The sequence below is a fragment of the Scophthalmus maximus genome, chromosome 13 (assembly GCF_022379125.1).
Source record: "Scophthalmus maximus strain ysfricsl-2021 chromosome 13, ASM2237912v1, whole genome shotgun sequence".
Taxonomy (NCBI): domain Eukaryota; kingdom Metazoa; phylum Chordata; class Actinopteri; order Pleuronectiformes; family Scophthalmidae; genus Scophthalmus; species Scophthalmus maximus.
This window is the reverse complement of record NC_061527.1, coordinates 16,616,585-16,636,330: the sequence shown is the minus strand read 5'-3', so window position 1 is coordinate 16,636,330 and position 19,746 is coordinate 16,616,585. Positions and strand designations below refer to the sequence as shown.

At 41.7% G+C, this 19,746-nt stretch overlaps 2 protein-coding genes across 3 annotated transcripts in view; both read left to right on the top strand.

Annotated features, from left to right (window-relative positions):
• The first annotated feature begins 1,373 nt into the window (after positions 1–1,373).
• Positions 1,374–13,533, top strand: bsg (basigin). 2 transcript variants are annotated; one of them, XM_035646862.2, is made up of 8 exons: positions 1,374–1,613; positions 7,984–8,152; positions 9,079–9,167; positions 9,812–9,948; positions 10,128–10,404; positions 11,988–12,000; positions 12,091–12,163; positions 12,360–13,533. In XM_035646862.2, the coding sequence occupies exons 1-7, from the start codon at positions 1,550–1,552 to the stop codon at positions 12,149–12,151; spliced, it is 810 nt and encodes a 269-aa protein (XP_035502755.1). In that variant the 5' UTR covers positions 1,374–1,549; the 3' UTR covers positions 12,152–12,163; positions 12,360–13,533. The 2 variants fall into 2 exon arrangements, with proteins under 2 accessions (XP_035502755.1, XP_035502754.1); XM_035646861.2 differs by having other exon boundaries at positions 1,375–1,613; positions 11,976–12,000.
• Positions 13,534–15,384: 1,851 nt separating this feature from the next.
• hcn2b (hyperpolarization activated cyclic nucleotide-gated potassium channel 2b) overlaps positions 15,385–19,746 on the top strand; it is a 36,368-nt gene continuing 32,006 nt past the window's right edge. The window contains exons 1-2 of the mRNA XM_035648630.2: positions 15,385–16,466; positions 17,707–18,130. Coding sequence (XP_035504523.2) covers positions 15,631–16,466; positions 17,707–18,130 — 1,260 coding nt within the window. The 5' untranslated portion in view covers positions 15,385–15,630. The remainder of the gene's footprint in view (positions 16,467–17,706; positions 18,131–19,746) is intronic.

The window sequence follows — 19,746 nt, the reverse complement described above, 5'->3', positions numbered from 1 at the left end:
ATAAACAAAATAGTAGTATGGTAAAATATCAGGTGAGTAATGAACTGTGCTGGTCTTTGTTTCCGGGTATAAATAATTTGTTCTTTTAGTCGCACTTAGAATGGCTCCTTCATCAACCAGGAAACAATAACATCATTTGTGAACATTGCTAGAAAGGTTTTCAATGCATAATACTGTTTTGAGATTATTTTTTACCTTCAAAGTAAGGGTTTTGTTCAAAGGCATGCCGATAGAAAACAGCCTATATTAAATCCTTTAATGGAGTACGTGCCTCCTGAATGTTATCAATAAGCCAATAAATTCAACTTCCTTTTATTGTTTAGCCATATGGGTGTATTTCCTCCACATTGTACCTCTACTCCTCTGAGGTTTGAGCTCAAAAGCCTTTCTTCTGGAGGGATTATTGTCATATGGACATTCCATCCTTGATCTAGCTGAAAGACAAATGGATACAGTTGAATGGTGCTTAAGAGTTTGACATTACAATGTGAAAATTCTGTCTCGTATTCATCGTTCATTATTTAGTTTGGGCAAGCGTCCCTTTTTATTTATACACCTTTAAAAATAATACGCTGCTGTTAAATTAAGTCACTAAATAACAGTATCTTCCACTTTTTCTCTTAAAAGTGTTGAATAATATGTAGATTTGAGTGTTGCAGCTTGAATTTAAGCATAAGGTTTGTTCTGGTGAATCTCAATAGAATGGGGGGGGTCTGACATACTCTCATATGTTTACTTAGGCTTGTTTGAGTTGATGGGGAATATCAGGATATTAATTTCATCTAAATGTCAGAGAAATTGACAGGATTGAAATATGACCACTTGGTCACTCTCAAGAAAAAATTAGTTGTCAGGAATTTCTTATGTTTTATTTTATGTCTCAATTTTGTTGACAACTGACAAATTTCTGCTGCACACCGTCATTTTCTAAAAGTGTGTTAAGTGTAACACCGCATCCCTGATATTTTTTTTTTTTACCCAGTAAATTAACCCATGAAGGCAGTCTTACTATCAACTTTTTTGTCTCAGGTCCCTTGAGATGAAACCTATACTCTAAATAATATTGATATTGCATTAAGTTTGGCCTGTGAATGTTTACATACATAATCTAAATTCTGAAATGTAGTGTGAAATATTACATCATTATTGTTATTCATGGTAATTGGAAATCAATTTAAAACATCACAAAAAATGTTGTCGGATTCGGTTCAAATTACAGTATGAAATATCTGAACTGAGTCAATGATTTTTCCATAGTACATAAGATTATGTTAATTGAAGAAGTAACACTGGCTGTAAACGAAGACCTAACCAGTGAATGTCACGTGAGCTGACCACGCCCCTAACGTACACGTCATGCGTACGTGCAGAACAAGGCGTGTCGTTGTGGCGTGAGCTGCAAGTAGAGGACGACCGCATCGGCTCCCGTGTCCGACATTGAGCTCCCGCATCCTCGCTTGCAGTCCAGGAGAAGGAGGAAGAACATTCACCGCCCTTTCCATCCAAGACATAGTTATTCGAAGAGTCAGTGATTTCCAATTCGCCGACCATGAAGCTGCTGTGGGCTGTCAGTGCCCTTCTGCTGTGCTGCTGGCGAGCCAGTGCGTCCACAGGTGAGAATGTCGTGTCAGCCATGTTGGTCGAAGATGTTGTAGACTTCGCCCCGACTACGAACATTACTAAGTGTTCACCCCGGCCCCCTCTATAGTTACCGTCGCGGCCGTTTCGTTTCGCCGCTACTAACACGGAGTCATAAAGGAACATCTGTATTATTTATCCGGCGCTAAATGCGAAACGGCCACACAGGCGTCAGCTGCGTCGGGCGCTAGCAGCGTCAGTGCTAGCGACACATTTGGCTAATTTGCGCTTCGTGACTGCGGTTGTACCGCGTTAACGTCGCGTGTGGCGTTCACCGAAATCACGTCAACACGTGTGATCGACCACACGAGCTGCAGTGCTTTGATTATTACGATTATCATTATACGCGGTGGGCCGGTAACGTTCGTTTTGCTTGTTAGCTGTAACGTTCGTGTCCAAAAGGAAGCTGCCGTTGCGTAACGCTACAGTGGGGTGCAAATGCAAGATTGTCGTGTCGCGTTTGCCTCTTAACTATTGTGTGGCTGTCTGGACCGAGGCCTTTGATGTGTCCTTCAGGGCCGCTCGGAACGTTTAATGACCGGCTTCATTGGTAGACGGTCGTCTCTCATTCAGTGAGCCAGCAGGCCCCGTCGGTGTCGTGCGTAATGGATGTCACAACACAACACACTGAGCCTTGTGAGCTGTCATTGAATTACTCACCAGCAGCCCCTCTTCTTCCTGTTGGCTCGTCGACCTTGGTCGCCATTCTTAAAATGTTCGACCAACATTCGGTAAATGCATATATCTTTGATACAGTGATCGGTAATCGATCATCCGTTGGCTGCGTCACCGGATGTGCTTGTCAGCATTGCGGTGACAGCTGTTATAAGATGTCAAGAAAAGACACATTTCCTCTAAAGGACGTTGACTGGTAACTACTGAAATGTCCCCAGGTATTAGGTGGGAGCAGAAATCAGGAGGATATTCTTTAAGTCTTTAAAAATGCAATCCAATGATACGCAACACAATGTACAGAGTTTAACCAAAATAAGCAGAATCCATTGTCGTGGTAACCTGTCATGACAGGTCTTTAATGTCGCGTGTTTTCCTATTTAACATGGGATAGTGTTGAAGTTGCTTTAAAAAGGTTTTAGAGTTTTAACAGTAAAATAGTTACCCACAGTCTGAGAAGTACACTTAAAAATACCCCAACTGACTCATTTTCATCACCCCGCCTCTGTTGAGAGAGCGAGTACATGCACTAACATAACACGTTGTAATATTATGTATTTATGAGATAAATGGGGTTACTTTAATTTTGCAGAGTTGGTACCAGCAACCAGACTGTTTATGAATGTTATGTGATGTTATGTTAGTCAAACACATCACATAACATTCATAAACAGTGCCTGCATGCCACTGGGATCTTCCCTGCCTTGTTGAAGCCAGCAGCCCTGGAGAGGATCAGGAGTAAGATTAGATTTCCCCAGAGTTTCATCTCATTCTCTAACTTCACTTGAATATTTTGTAAGGTAGGTTTGGAGGCAGACCAAAGTTATGACTATTTTGCATGGGACAAAAAGCCGGAATAGCCAGTTTTTCCACACACAAAGTACTTTGTCTTTCTCAGTTTAATAAGTGGTGTTGAATACAGACTCATTTTGTTATTGAATATCTTTTTGAGACTTGAGCTGCTTAAACTGCTCTCACTTAAATTATCCTTTTACTGTAAAAGCCTGAGGTCAAAGCAGTAGTGCAGCAACAGTGCCATTTTTTGCATATGAGAGTCGACCTCCTTCTAATACAATTGACAAATCTGTGCTGATCCACCACAGCTGAATGATCGCATTACATGCGAGATTGACTCTAAATATATATATATATATTTCTATTTTCTGGGATTTTGTCGCTAACAATAAAAAGACAATTCTTCAAAAATGTGCGTATAAAAGTCTTATTTTGTACTAGCCCTTTCTTGTTAATAGGACAGTAATTGTTGCTGACCAATGATTATTAATGGAAAATATCAATTTAGCAAGAAAAAATGACACAAAACCTTAACTACCAGCACAAGTATGTGTAAACCATTTGAAAGTGGCCTTAAGGATATACTTAGTAAAAATTTGCACAAAGACAAATAGAAGTTATTATAATAACATTTTAAACAGATAATTGTCCAAAATGTACATAAGACATGAATCCAAGGTAAATACAATACTCATTACAATTTTACTGCAGGGCATGAACACTGCAACCCGAATACAGTTACCTGCTGTGCTGTAAGGTGAATGTCACCAAATGCAAGTTGTGTAACTGCACACAAAAAATGTAAACAAAGCTAGCTCTCAATGTGCACACAAAGTAGTCTTTTATAGCAGCACCTATCATTTTCTCATCCAAGCTCAGATGAAACTACACCTTTTTTTTTTATGTCTTGCCCTAAACCAAGTTGTCTTCGGGAAATATAAAGTTGTATTGTACAACTACTTCCATATGACTAAATCCTTGACAGAACCTCCAAAGCCTTATCCCTAACCAATATGGAAGCAAGGTTGTCACTTTTCCCAGAAATCACGTTCAAATCAATTTGGCAATACACAATTTTTTTTACATGTATTTTGAACAGTTCAAACTCGTCATTATTGTTAGAATATGGACTTTACCTCCCATCTTCTAATGAGTGTTCAAATTTTAAATATAAAGGAACGGGCCAAGTGGGCATGGTTTAATCTAAACAAGAGTCCTTCCAGGCTACATATTCCAGTAAATGTGTTGACTCTCAAGGTGTGTTTTTGCAAAATGAGTGACGTGTTCGTTAACATCTTAAAAAAACCATTAAGATATTATCGTAGACATTACATATTGCACACCCTGAGTGAAACAACCTCTTAAAACAATATGTACATTTTCCAGTGTTTCATGTTTGAACCATTGGCATCCATCATCTGTCGGAAGGACGTTATATTGTTCTAGCTTTTCCTGTTTAGTGTGAAAATTTCAATATACTTTGTTACTTGAGCGTTAAAAGCGGCCTGAAAAATATTTGAGTCTTTTGTATGTCCTTTTTTCTTTCAAAAGGCTGAGTAAATTCCTACTGGAGTTGTTAATTTTCAACTAGCTATTTGAATGGACAATGCACACAAACCTATGTAGAAGATAAAGCATGTTATACCCACAGTTTGAGCTTATTTGCTACTTTCTTCTTTTGTGCCAAACCGTTCTCATGCTATCTCTGTATTACGTTAACTATTTAATCCTTTTTACTCTAAGGTAAAGTTATTATTTTACAGTCCATTGTGTGTATTTTTCAGGCTTTTACGCCTGTTATTTACTGGACATAAGAGCAGAACAGTGACAATGACTGTTGTTCTGTTTAAGGGCGATTGTGTGCCATTGTCGTATTATAAAGCAGAGGGTTATGGGCAGTCATTTACGTTGTTAAAATTCAGCTAGTTTACACCCAATCACAGTAGGGGCTGGAGTAGTCATCATGTGCTGTGAAGGTGACCTCAGATAATGGCGGGGAAGCCACTCTAAACTAGAAGCATTACTTGGTATACAGTTAGTCTCTGAGGCTCACTAAGTATATCTTCATAAGGTGATGTAGAAAAGGGGTATGCATGTTTTTGTTTTTTGTTTGGAGGTAAAGGATATTTTTGACATTGTGGGGGCATGGACGCTGTGGTTTGGCCTGTGGTGCAAGAATGTTATTCTTCCCTGAAACCACCTTAGTGGATAAACCCCCCCAGCCACCACTGAGAGTCCAGACAAATCCACTCAACATGCTGTGAATGCAGAAAGCTGCAGTATTGGAAAGACTACAGTTATCTTGAAAAGTAAATCCATCTGAAGGGCATATTGTGTAATGCAAAACACAGTCGTTGTTTTGTGAGCATTGAAACACAACCAGAAAATTTACTTTCAGACAAAGCTACCCATACACACACGAGACACAGCAGAGAAAAAAACTTTCAGGCCGAAATTCTCTGTGCATGTCCGAAAGCTTTCATGGATTTTTAATTTGATTTTATGTGAAATTTTCTTTTCATTTCAACCACGTCTGCTTTTCTTGTTCTGTTTCATTACGTCTCATAGGGAATGTTTCAATTAGTAATAAATAACATTTATTATTGCACCAGGTAAACATTTTTCTCTGAACAAACTCTCATATTAAAGCACTATATAAACGGGGTGGACTGAATATCAGAAACCACTCTAATACTATTCAGCTACTGCCTCAAACAAGGTAATTACAATGAGCCAAATGTTTTGGCTAGATGTTCGTGACTTGAACCTGTGCTCTGAAATAGACTTGTTTCATCCCTAATAACCTTTCATTTTGCATTTTAATTTTTTGTATTAATAGGTCAGAGTAGCAGAAGTGGTCAAACCATTTCCCAAAGTATCTGAACCTTTTCTATGTGCTTGCTTTCATATTTTCATTTCATTTGTGTTTTTATTAACTTTGTTTCTTTTTCTTTCCTTTTCCTGTTTGCTCGTCTTTCTTTTATCACCAATCCATGAAATCACCTGGCTTGCTTTAAACCCACCAAATTCAACATTTGTTCTAATCTCTGCTTGCTGGGCCGACTGTTGTCGGAGCTCAGCTGGGTTTACCAAGTCTCCCTTGTCTCAGATGAAGCTGATCAATGACAGCGCAGAGCTGCATTGTGAGGTGATAGGGAACCCCATCCCCGAGGTGCAGTGGTGGTTTGTAGAGGGTGAAGAGCCCAACGAGAAGTTCACCCAGCTCTTTGACGGGGCACGGGATGGCCGCGTGCAAGTAAACGCCACATATATAGCACACGCCACAAGCGCCATTCACCTCATTAGCCTCACCCTCGACGACTCGGGCACATACGAGTGCCGAGCTTCCAACGACCCCGACCGCAATGAACTGAAGAAGACGCCAAAAATCAAGTGGATCCGCTCGCAGGCAAACGTTATTGTGATTGAAAGTGAGTGACAGAGGAGGCATGGGGAGATGCCAGTCAAAGTAGCTTGGCTATTATCTCCTCATTAGTGAAGTCCCGGACGTTCAGCTCCTGCTTAAATCAACTCCCATGCTTCCCAGTCCAATACCCCCTCCTCCATCCTCCTCCACCCAGTGTCCACTCTCCCTCTCCTCTAAAGCTCTGAAGTTGTCCTGTAGTAGAGTGTGAACCTGGTCATAAAGCGTGACTGAGATGCCCTCCAATTCTGTATTCTCCTGACACAGAACACGTCTCAAATCTGATGCCTTTTTAGCCTCATTTCCAGGCTTAGTCACTATTATGATACGTTTAGGTGCATTGATATTGCTCATAAGGTTGTAAATATGCAAATGGCTCCTGAAGGAAAAGTATTATATATATAAACAAAATACAGATGTTTAATAATTTATAGAAAAACTTGAAATTTTTGCTTGATTAGAATAGCTTCTTGGTAGATATTAATTTTACTACCATTTCCTTTTGTTTATGCTTGTAGACCATTCCTGTGGCTCATAACTGAGTTGAAGGCACAGTACATGGCAACCAATCGTTAAAGTTAGAATTTCAGCCATGGGGCATCTTTCTGCCTCGTTAGCCATTGTTACTTTTTTGGTCAATTTTAGAAGAATTGGTTTGTATCTTTACCCGTTTAAAGTAAAAATGCTTAATTATTACATTTTATCATATGACTGGCAGGGAAATTGCTTACAACTTCTCATCCCTCTCTTGTTGCTTCCTCTGCATGTAATTATTTAAAATCTCTTTTTCCTATGACCTTTTGTAGTTTTATCTATTAGCTTTCTATATAACTCCCATTCTTCCCTCCATTCTTCTGTTGGTGGGACAGATCTCCCTTTTCCGGGGAGCTCTTTCCACCTTTTTTTGAAAGTTTTGTGTGCACAGAACTTATACTTGTGTCGCACTGTTTTCTTTGTTTTAATTTGTCTGAACAGATTTGTTTTCCTTCTCAAACTTGAAAGGAAAATGTCTCTTCACTCGACCGTTCAACACTCAACAATTGCCTCAGCAAAAAATTCCTTGTGTCCCAACCCATATTTACAAACTGGTGACAGAAAAATAACTGAGAATCAATTAAGTACAGGAAATTCATGGTTAACTTTTTCCAACTTGTCTACATGTTATTTCTTTGCTCCTCAGCGAGTGTCAGCATGTGGCTACTATGTACATGTTATATCCATGACCTTCAAATCGAATAATATCCCATATCTGAGTAGACAACTGTTGAGTGTCGTGAGACATAATGGAAATTAAACTGTAGCTAAAAAATACAACTACATTTAAGACGATAACTGAAGTAATTAAGTGTTAAAACATTCTTTCTAAACCTCCAGCAAACTTTGTTTAATCCCAGTTTTCATTTTAGAATAGGTTGGAAAATAATTTGCTTTTCTCTTTCTCTGTTTATCTCAAGCCCCAAACATCATCACTGAACCCTCTGAGGTCGTGAATCAGACCTCCGCAGTCCTCAGCTGCAACTTGACCGAGTCCAGCCTTCCCATCAAGGGGTCCCACTGGATGCACAATGGCAAACTCGTTGATAGTTCCATGTCCACCGATGCCACTCCATACACGACCCTCCGGTAAGTAGCTGCATCCACCCGAGTGTGTCATGTAGGCATATCTGCCCTGCCGTTACTATGGCACAATGAAGGCACTCGTCTTATGATGGGAATATGTCCTTATTTGGAGGTGTTTATGTAATGTTTCCCACTTGCTAGGAGAGCAGAACAATTAACTTTTATGTTGCAACCCCCTGAGTATCAATACTGAGTGCGTAAACAAGAAAATGAAAAACCAAGTTGGTTTGAATACTTTTAGATTACCTACGTTTTGAAATATGGGCTGAGCGTCCTTCATATAGAAGACATTCAACCATTCCTGAGCCTAGTTAGAGCTGTTTGCTTTTCATGTATTCCTCTAGCCATTATTATGTTCCTTCTTTTGTCCTTTGATTCCCACGCTCTCCATTTCTGGCTCTTTTACTTTTGTATTCCATCTTTATCCTCGCATTTTTCCTTTTGCTCGTCTTGTCCCTCCCCCTCTTTCTTTCCTCCCTTCGTCCTCGGCCGCCTTCATCAGCTGCCGAGCTATAGCCACTCACTACTCCTGATTAGCAGAGAGATGGACCGTGTAGACATGCAGCTTTGCCGGTAGTCTTGGCAGCAGTGATAAACGCCCCTAGCAGTGTGCTCACTTGCCCTGACCTTAATTCCCCATTAGAGAGTGCAGGCCGCACTGCACGGGATAGCAGCACCGAACAAAAGAGCGATTGTTATTACCAGGACAACTATGAAATGTTTGCTGCTTGGACAAGCAGCTTTATTTTTACCCGCAGCCCTTGAGCACAAACAGAGTTCTATTGTAGATTTTCTCCTTAGTAAAGTGTCTCCTGCAAAATCGGTTAAAATTCACTACTTGCTAGTTGGCTGGGTCTGCATAGAAAACTACACCTGATTTCTATGTTTGTTTTTCGCCTTCACAAAAACTGTTTTTTTTTTTTGCATAGTTTGGACAAGATCACCCACAGTTCTTCTGGAAAGTATGAATGCGTGTTCATGACTGACCCTGAGGTGAAGCAGACAATTGAAGTCAAAAGTAAGTTTGGTCATTTAAAAGTTCCTGTCCATGTTAACCTCACATCCGTGCAACTTTAATTTTTTGTTTTTTTTATAGTTACTTATTAGATCACTTGTATATGAAGTTTATACTTTTGATTAAATCTAATTGCAAGAGCTCTTGGTGTATGCAGTCATTTTCCAGGAAGCATCATATGATATCATAATTTTGTTTTTATCAACATTAGGTCCTGATAATATTATAGGTCCATTCTCTGGGTGTGGCCATTAATTCAAAACACCAAGTATAACGTTTCCATAAACTATCGACAGTGCCTACATGATTTATTTGGAACAAACTTTATCCATTGTACATTAGATCAGTCAACCCATTACTGAAAAATTGAAGTGAGCTACCAGTTTCAACATAAAGTTTATTTTAATTGTGGTTCGTGATTAGACACAGTATTTTGAAAGTAACTTAATGGATCATAGCATCATGGGAATGTTTAAAGAATAAACAACTGGAAATTTATCATGGGTATAAATACAACAAACAACAACTGCACCTCTTGAACCGGGTTTCAAATTTTCGTGTGAACTATGCCCTTTGTTTCAGGATAAAAGATCAGCAGTTTATTTAATTGTTCTTAATTTGGTTATGTGTTTCTCTCCTCGCTACAGCGCTTCCCCATGTGTCTACCCACAAACACTCTGAGCATGGCAACGAGAACGACAAAGGTGTGATGGTCTGCGACAGCCATGGCTATCCACTGCCCACCGACTGGACTTGGGTCAAAGAGGTCGATGGCATCCAAACGGTACTCATCTCTCAACCTTTCCAGTTTTAATAATCTTAAAATTATTAAGAATAGGAATTTAGACCTAAACATCTCAATCCTTTTTGTGTCATATCCTGTACTCCAGTTGTAAAATAAAATGCAGAATCGTTGCAATTGTCTTTGTATTCTGACAAATTTGTTCACCCTAACACCCTCAGCCCATCATCAATGGCACAAGTGACAAATACGAGATCAAGAGCACCCCGAACAAGACCACTCTGACCATAAATGACCTGAGCATCAATACTGACATTGGAGATTACATCTGCTTTGGGACCAATGAGCTCGGCACCAGCCATGACAAGATCCACCTGCGTGTTCGCAGTCGCCTGGCTGCGCTCTGGCCCTTCCTTGGCATTGTGGCCGAGGTTATCATCTTGGTGGCCATCATCTTCATCTACGAAAAGAGGAGAAAGCCCGATGAGGTTACCGACGGTACGTACGCACGCACGCACACACGCCACGCCGCCTATGAATTCAACTGTCAGGCCATGTTCAGACCCACATAAGCACTGTATGATGATACGCTGCCTTCTTATTCATGTCAACATGACCACTGTCTTGGGACAGTGGGGTTGCCACAGGGTTCAGACAGGGATTCATATTCATCTTACATTACTTTTTAACTAGAATAGGCTACTTCTACTGTTTTACCATACAATATGTCTCATATTAAGGTTTTTTTATTACTGTTGTTTTTTGGTCTGAACAGCCACCTGGACCAGAAAATGTTGTCATCAACAGGCCACGGTGTAGATTAGCCCATTTTCAAGTCATTGATCTTCTAATAGGATAAAAACACATGAAGCTCTAGATGTAGTTTACTGAACTGTGAGTTGAGCTGATAAAGTTTCCTCCAGATCATCAAAGCTGAGCATTGCTGTTCAGGTTAAGATGTATGGAATGTAGTGGCATGCATTCAATATGAACCATTATTGTCCTTTGGTTTTTGTTATTATCTACATTTTGAATTAGCATTTGCCTCTGTGTAAAACAATCTGTTATAGACACTATTATTTTTTTATTATTTACATTTTTACTTCTCTGTTTGCTGCTGATTTTGCATTTTGGTAAGTGAACAAAACTGCATGTCAGACTGAAGTGGTTGAGCTGCGATGACCACGTGGGGGAAAAACAAATGCTACGGAAGCCTGAATGAACTGCTTTCCTAGTCACCAGAGACACGAGCGGAATGTTCTCAAAAGGTCTGGTCACTCTTTCACTGGCCCGCCAATGAATACAGAGCAAGCTTCAATTATTTGTTCTTTCCACTTCATTTATTGGCCCCTTTTGTTTTTAAATCAAGCATTAGAGCCATTGAAAGAGTCGTACGAGGCCCTCATACGAGTGTAATGGTTTAGATTGACAAGTTAGCGGTTTCTGTCTGCATGCCCTCTGCATCTTGTACTTTATGCATGTTAAATGATAGGCAACCCTCTTCTCCAGACCAGTTTACCATTTACCATTTAGTCTCATTCACCATTTGGCCACAGACATGGGCTACTATACCTTGCCTTGTGAATATGTGCTGTTGCTCTGGTGTCAACTCAGGCACTACACACGGTGTGTTGGCTCTGCCGGGTTTAAGTGGTTTACTGTTAACATGTCCACTGCAGTGTTCCTTTGGTGTCCTTTGCTTGTTTTGCATGAGCCTCTGTGATGCTTAGGGGTGATCTGGATAGTGTCCAAACTTATTGTTATATTTTTACAAAAGTAACATAGTCATCTATTAAGTGACATTTAGCACTTCATCAATCATCCTCTAAGGACTTTGTTGTATCATTCACTGTCAGAAACGCAACAGACGGGCATGCTTCAGTTCATGTTTAGTAGGATTTGATCATAACCTCCATTGGATTCGCGTTGCAGAGGATGTGATGTTATAACATTTGCTTCCATCCTTCTGTGGGGAGGGTTAGGCATGTAATACTCACACCAGTCTCAGAAGTGTAACCGTCCATCAACTCACTCTTGTTTTTCTTTGCCTCTCTCCTGATTGACCACAGATGACGACTCAGGTGCCGCTCCTCTGTAAGTACTGTCGAAAGCTTCCTACCTTGAATGTCACTTTTTGTCTTTTGTTACAGAACTTTTATGTTTGCTCTTTAATGTGTTTTTCAGGAAGAGCAACTCTAATGCCAACCACAAAGACAAGAATGTGAGGCAAAGGAACTCTAACTAGAAGCTGAAAGAGGTGCGTATGTACGACTGAGCCTTTTGAAGTTGTTCTTAAAATTAAAAGGACGAAAATACTGCTCTTGAATGATAGAGAAATTATATGAATGATGAAGTCAAATCCTTTCCAAATTCCTGAATCCTGCATGTGAAAATATATTTTATCTCAAGGTAAAAACCTTGTTTTTCACTCACTTTACTTATTTCCTCCCTAGGTGGACGGGCAGATGGCAGTTCACCATTCAACTGTTGTGGCACATTATACTGTGCACCCTGCAATTATAAATACCTTTTTGTGCTTGGGTGTTAATGTTTTAAGAAACTGAAGGATTTCCTCTTGTTTTTATTTTCTTCTATTCTCTTCTCCCCATTGTGCAACCAGAGGACATAGTGTAAAATGATTTCTGCTTGAGGCCCGGGGGCAAATATTGCATGAGTTTCAATGCTGTTCTAGCCAAATGTGTGTTCGTTGTTAAAATCATTAGGATGGTCACGTGAGGAATGCTTAGTCTGTGGTTATTTTCTTTTCATGCTGACGCTGACCTCACAGTTGTCAGCCTTTGCTTTTATATTCTCCAATTTGGAATGGTGACTTGTAAAGCAGCACAAGTTGTGTTTAGAGGATCTGAAACCATTATTTTTATCCTGATGAATCACTGCCATTCTTACAGCGACGAATCTTTGAATTCACATGTTTGATCTGTCCCTACACCACCATAACCCTCCCTGCAGAGTTTTAAACTTTACCTTTACAAGCGCGGTTAATCTTTACGGTTTTCTTTTTTTTGGTGTGCTTTTTAAAAATGTGTTACAATATAAAATGTGACCCTTTAATTAAATGCAGAAATTAATCAAATTCAATGTTTTCTAGGTTCTGTTGCCAGAAAAAAATAGTTTTACTTGGGATGCTTTTGGCGTTTCAATAATGCTTCTATTCCATTTTAATATGCACATATTTAAAATGTTAAGTTTTATTCACAATTTCGTTTGTTGACAATGTCACATAAACAATAAAAATCTATTAAGGACCAAGCGTAAGCGATGCAAGTTGTGTTGCTTCTGTTGAATGCAACGTAAATACCGATGCACACTGATCTAAAACACTGCAGATAAAAACTTACTAAGATGTTTTGTTTTTTTTTGACCTGAGAAAAATACCTTTTCTGTGCGACTGTTGGACAGTTGTCTCTGTTCCCTTCACTGTGTAGATGACTCAAAGCCATACGTTCATTTAACCTGAGTAGTGTTGCGATTGGATGTTACTATTTCAGTTACACAAATTACAAAAAAAGACCTAGCCAGAATTGTGTAAACTGTTGTACCTTCCAATTACATGGAACACCATCTGCTGTACAAGTTGCACAAACTGAATAAAGGTATTTGATTTTACCTGCCTGTTCACTTCTCAACCGTTACTCCAGTGAATTGAGATCAAACATAGGTTATTACAGGTAAGAAAAAAGAAGTACAATGTAGAAATGAGTTGAGAAGAAATGTTCTGTGTCATTGACTTTGTAACCTTTACTTCCAGGTGTCTCTTACCTTGAGTCTGTGGCTGATAATGACAGAGGATTGCTGACTCGGGGTATTAACAATAGATATATTCCTATAAACCACTGCTTGCCTCTGTCATAAAACAAAGCAGTGAACAGTTAAGGGTGTGTTCACTGTTTGACAATTGAATCGTTACCATCATCGCCAAATGAGAAGTTCACAGTTTTTAATGTGTTGTCTTACAACAGCTTTCGCACGCTGGGATCTTCCCTGCTCTGACATTAAAAGATCCCTTTCTTCTGCAAAATCCACAGGGCTGAGGTTAATCCGGCGTTCAGCAGTCCAAGTTATACGAGTCTTTGGAAGCGGTTGTCTTCCGGAGATGAGTCTATTCAGTACAAAATCCCCTCTTTGTGTTTCCCCAGCTTCCTGTGGTGAAAGTGGGAATTTCATACTAAAAAGACAGAATTCAGAAGATACCCACGGCATTTGGCTATTTGCTTAACTCCCCACTGCTTAAGCCTCATATTAACCTCAGATGACCTTGAGAATTGACCTTTTTTTTTTTTTTTACACGGAACGAGGGCTGATGACTTTTTGTTACCATCAGTTCCAGGGGAAGGGAGGGAGGGACATGAACAGGAGGAATGATTTTCAGGGTACATATAAGCACTACACCTCTCACGACAGGACAGATTCAAACATGCATGCGGAGCTTCAGTTTTCAGAATGAAAGCTCCTCTGCAGGTACCCCTTTTTGAGCCTAAAGTCACGTTGCGCTACACAAAAAACAATCATGCCCAACCTCCTTGTTCGGACAATTTGCAGTTAATTCAGTTAAGAATTGTTCTGAATCTCGCTTACTGTCAAGGTTTAGCATTGAAATCATTGACTGTCTCACTTCACATCAATAGGACTGTGGGCAGGCCCGTGTGTGCTTATCTTGTGTGCTCCTTCGGTGTGAAACAGGGATTTGTCTTGCTGTTTAAAAGCCTTAATGATTGCTCCACTGTATTGCGTTAAAGCCAAATGAGAAGCTGCAGCCCAATGACATCTCTCAAAAAACAAGAAAGCAAAGTTGTGCAATGCACGATTGTTAATTATGGACAACATTTTAAACAGTGAACGCATCTCTTAATGAGGTCATATGAAGTCCAGAAATGATTGTGCCACAAAATCAACAGGTCACGTTCAATTTGTGAGTCTCAGCTGAGTTTTGGTTTCAAAAAAACAAAACAAAAAAAAAAACCTTGAGGTTGTGCAATGTGCAGATGTGTCCACAAGGTGGAGCCTTTCAACCAAGAGAGGGAGCCCTGGCCATGTGGCCTTAGCAAAGCAACAGGCAGACGCTGTTGATACACAGTCTCCCAGTCAGTCTAGTTCTACGGTTGTTATTCATCACTCGGCCATGGCAGCACAGATTATTGGCCGATGATTGGCCCCTTTTTGATCTAGATATCACCCGGTCAGTGGAGGATTGCAAAAACACGGTGGTTTCTGGTGACCTTCGTTTAGTCGTTTTATCACCTCTGTTCCTGTCAGATGAGGGTTTTCTTTTTAGCCTATAACTGTTCATATTTTTTTCTATTTATGAGCTGATAAGAGTTTTCCTCCCATGTACACGTTGTAAGGCTGCTTTGTTCCTCTGTTCACATATTCAATAATCAACTGAAGATACCTGTGGTTGCAGCCCTGGGATACTCTCTCTCTCTCTCTCTCTCTCTCTCTTTCTTACACACACACACACACACACACACACACACACGCACACGGCGCAAAAATAACAGAAGCCAGGTTGCAGCCATGGCAACGCCGCCGGTGCGCTCACATCCTCGGGTGTTGTGAATGGAAAGGGGGAGGCTGCTGCCAGAGGTCTGAACTCCACACACCTTCCTCCGACGCCGCCCAGTCTCGCCAGGTTTGAGGTGTGCGTGTGTGCGTGTGTGTGAGTGTGTGTGTGTGTGTGAGTGTGTGTGTCTTTGTCTGCCGGTGATGGACGAGGCGGAGGACGGCGAGGAGGAGCCCAAATTCCATCGGCCCCTGCCACCGCAAGGAGCCAGCCCGGCCGGATGCGAGGGTCGCGGGAGCAGCGGAGGAATCGCGATGAGGAGATTTACGGCCGGAGGCGGAGCCGCGTCCGCCGCGCGCAAAAGCTCCAACCACAACGAGCCGTGGCTCTTGGCGGACGAGGAGTCCGCGCCCCCGAGTGCCCCCGCTCCGTCGCGCCACAGGGATGCTGCTGGCGGCCGAGGCGGCTCGGTGTCGGCGCCGGCGGCTGCTGTGAGGGGACAGGGAGCCATCGGCATGATATGCAACAAGAACGGAGACTGTAGGAGGGAGCCGAGCAGCGCAGGGAGCCTCTCCTCGCTCATCTCGAGGCAGGAGATGCGGGCGGATGGAGGAGCGGCGGCGGCGGCGGCAGCGGAGGAGGAGGAGGAGGAGGAGGGCACGGGTCAGGCTGCGAGCGGGGACGGCTCCATCACCTCCCTGGCACAAGGGCCCGCGGTCGAGGTCAGGGCAGCCATGGAGAAAAAGGACTCCAGAGTGTCTTTCTCCAATGCGACAGCTAGTAAAGGACGGACTCCGAGTCAGCAGTCGAGAAACTCTGCGTCCTTCTCCAGAGCCGACGACGGCTCCCAGATAGTGCCGGACGACGGGGACCCCCGGGGGAACCAGACGTACATGCAGCGGCAGTTCAGCTCCATGCTCCAGCCCGGAGTGAACAAGTTCTCCCTGCGCATGTTCGGCAGCCAGAAGGCGGTGGAGAAGGAGCAGGAGCGCGTCAAGTCCGCGGGGAACTGGATTATCCACCCGTACAGCGACTTCAGGTACGAGTCCAACAAGGTTTGGTTCGTGACATGGCTCTAATGTATTGGGTTCCAAGGAGGTTAAACTTGTCCAGAAGGAAGATGTCGTGTAATGTTAAGAAGTTGGAAAAAGTTGCGTCGCCGAGCCGTGATGCGTCTGAACATCTGTTTCAGAACCGCGGACAGCTCCTCCTCCGATCTGTTACAACAGGCCCGACCACCTCCAACCGAACTTTGCTCTCCGACTAAATATTAACTATAACATTGGTGATTAAAGCTTGATAATCATGACATTCACGACTCAGCAACACACTTGTACCATCAGACAACTCCCCAAACAAACAAGGCTGCAACTGCTGCAGTCTTATTATGGATTGGTCTTCCCGAAACTTTCTCGATTATTGTTATTGTCTCTCTCTCTCTCTCTGAAAGCCAAAGGTGGTGTCTCCAGGTGTTATGTTTTTGTCTGACCTGCAATCTAAAACCTCAAGATATTCAGTTTAACGTTTCGTAAAGATGAAGAAGAGCAGCACATAGCGCACTTGGCAAATTCTTAATTTGACAAATTGACTAAACCGCCGATCGATTATCAAAATAGTAGTTGATCGAGTAACAAATTAAGCTCTGAATTAAAAACACAGATGTCCCCCTGCACTCTTTTACATTAGTGCTTAAAACCCTACATCACAGGTGAGTTGTGTGGCGTGATGGAGACAGAGACATGTCCCAGTCACCAGACCACTGGCTGTGGGCGATCACAGCTCAGATGTGCTCCGGTCTCCATGTTCCTTTGTCCTTTGATTTGAAACAAACTCGGCGGCACCCAGCTTGTCTTTCCTGTAATATGCTTTGTCTCTCCGCGTGTCTCCTTGGTGTGACCTTGTTGTCTGTCAGGTGATATGGTTTATCTCACCGGGAGCAGACACAGAGCGCTCGGTGAAAAGGAAAGCAGGCGTTTCATAAGAGATCTGCTGTTTCTCACTGTGGTTATAGGGGCGGTGCTGTTTTGTTGTGTGTGCGTGCGTGTGTGTGTGTGTGTGTGTGTGTGTGTGTGTGTGTGTGTGTGGCCCTTGAGAGTGTTTTGCTTATTTACTTATTCAACTTGTCATGTCAGTCAGCCTTTTTTTTATTAACAGAAAAATAGCAATGCTATAAGCATCACTTATTCAGTCTTAGTCCAGCTTCATACACACTGAACAACTGGCTCAGATTGTGCACTTCACGTGTCTCTGTCTCTAACCACCTTCTCCCCACCGGTCAGGTTCTACTGGGACTTCTCTATGCTGATGTTCATGGTGGGCAACCTGATCATCATCCCCGTGGGCATCACCTTCTTCAAGGAGGAGACCACCACGCCCTGGATCATCTTTAACGTGGTCTCCGACACCTTCTTCCTCATGGACCTGGTCCTCAACTTCCGGACGGGCATCGTGTTTGAGGACAACACGGAGATCATCCTCGACCCCGAGAAGATCAAGACCAAGTACCTGAAGAGCTGGTTTGTGGTGGACTTTGTCTCGTCCATACCCGTGGATTATATCTTTCTCATCGTGGAGAAAGGCATTGACTCGGAGGTGTACAAGACGGCCCGGGCTCTCCGCATCGTCCGCTTCACCAAGATCCTCAGTCTGCTGCGTCTGCTGAGGCTCTCCAGGCTCATCCGTTACATCCACCAGTGGGAGGAGGTAGGCGGAGTTCCAAATGTTATCATACAGTCACGTAGGATGAAGGAGGGTCTGGGGTTTGCTTTATTTTGACCACCGAAGAGAGATATTTAATAAATTCCTCATGAATGTATCCTAATGATGACAGCCAGATTCAGTAAATAACAAGGATATGGGATCACAGTGATATTATGAGGAACACATTCATGTTTTAATCACAGTTATGTCCTGCAATTTAATATTAGCATCTGATCTTTGCATATCATGTATGACAACCTGGGCATATCCAGACCTATATCTGACCAGCCAGCTCACTCATACATTGTTCTCTTTTCATACCTACTGCCTCCGATTAAATCTTTCTCTATTTTGCTTGTTAAAGTGTAACTAAAATAGTTTAAGCCTCCGATTGAAATCTCACAAAAATAACCACTTTTGTTTGCATAAAACAATAAAAAACTGAAAAATTAAATGAACACTTTGTGTGTTAGATAAATAAAGCCAGACAGATAAAGTGACCAGGACTTTATATAGACTGCAATGAGCTAAAGGGAACAAAAATAATATCAGTGTATATGTGAGCTGATAACAAACTTCCAACGGAAGGCACAGAGAAGTGGATTTTTTAAACTTGCAAATGCCACTTTTTGTATACAACAAAAAATCGAAGGAATACAGACCAAGATTGTTATTTATGTTGCTGTATGTGTTTATGTTAAATAAAAGCAACTACTACTATGATCAGCTGATTTATCATTAAAGATAAAAACTAAAATTCTGATACTGTCATCAGCATCAAAAATCTAGTATGTTCGGGCTACGTACCGTAAGACACTGTCTACTTCCTTCAATACTCCTCACCATTATGTGAAGCAACATGCTGATCACAAGAAAAGTGGTCAGGCAAGAGTATGTTTATTAAGTGTGAATTATTGTTTTTATAGATGTTCGGTTATAACAACTGTACTGATGTTTTAGTGAGGCAGAAAGCTGCCTTTTGGATATTATATTTATATCTATTAAGTATTGCCCTATCACCTTGTTTGCTTGTATTAAAAAAAAGAACTAGTCTAACTGTGCTCGAATTTATAATACAATGTTGGATTCCAGCATAGTGATTAGTGTCAGAATACAAGTCATTTTTGTGTGATTACTTCCTGACACACCACAAACAAGGTTTTACCGTGTCGTGTTGCAATAAGCCTGATAGCTGGATAATTGCTCATCATGAGCCAGTGTACTGATGCGGTTAACAATTTATGAAACATGTATTTGTGCTCACCAGTGGGACACTGAAGAGGGATTTCCCAAGGAATGAACCCAAACAGTGTTGACCACATTTTTATAATTGTTTTAATATGGAGTTTCAACCAATCAAAGCCACTTTAAATGGGCATTGGCCGATGGAAATAACACAAGCATCACTAATTACATTACACAGCAGGAAATGATGTTCATGAATTCAAGCATCTCCTGAGCCCTTTTCCTGATCAGCTCAGATGAGCTGAGCTCTGCTCTGCTCAGCTTGATCCACGCGTTGCCGGCTGTGTTTCCCCCGTTGCCCAGCTCAGCTCGGCTCAGCTCGGCTCAGCTCGGCTTGGCTCACTGCAGAGGGGGGTTTCCTGTGAATCATCTCA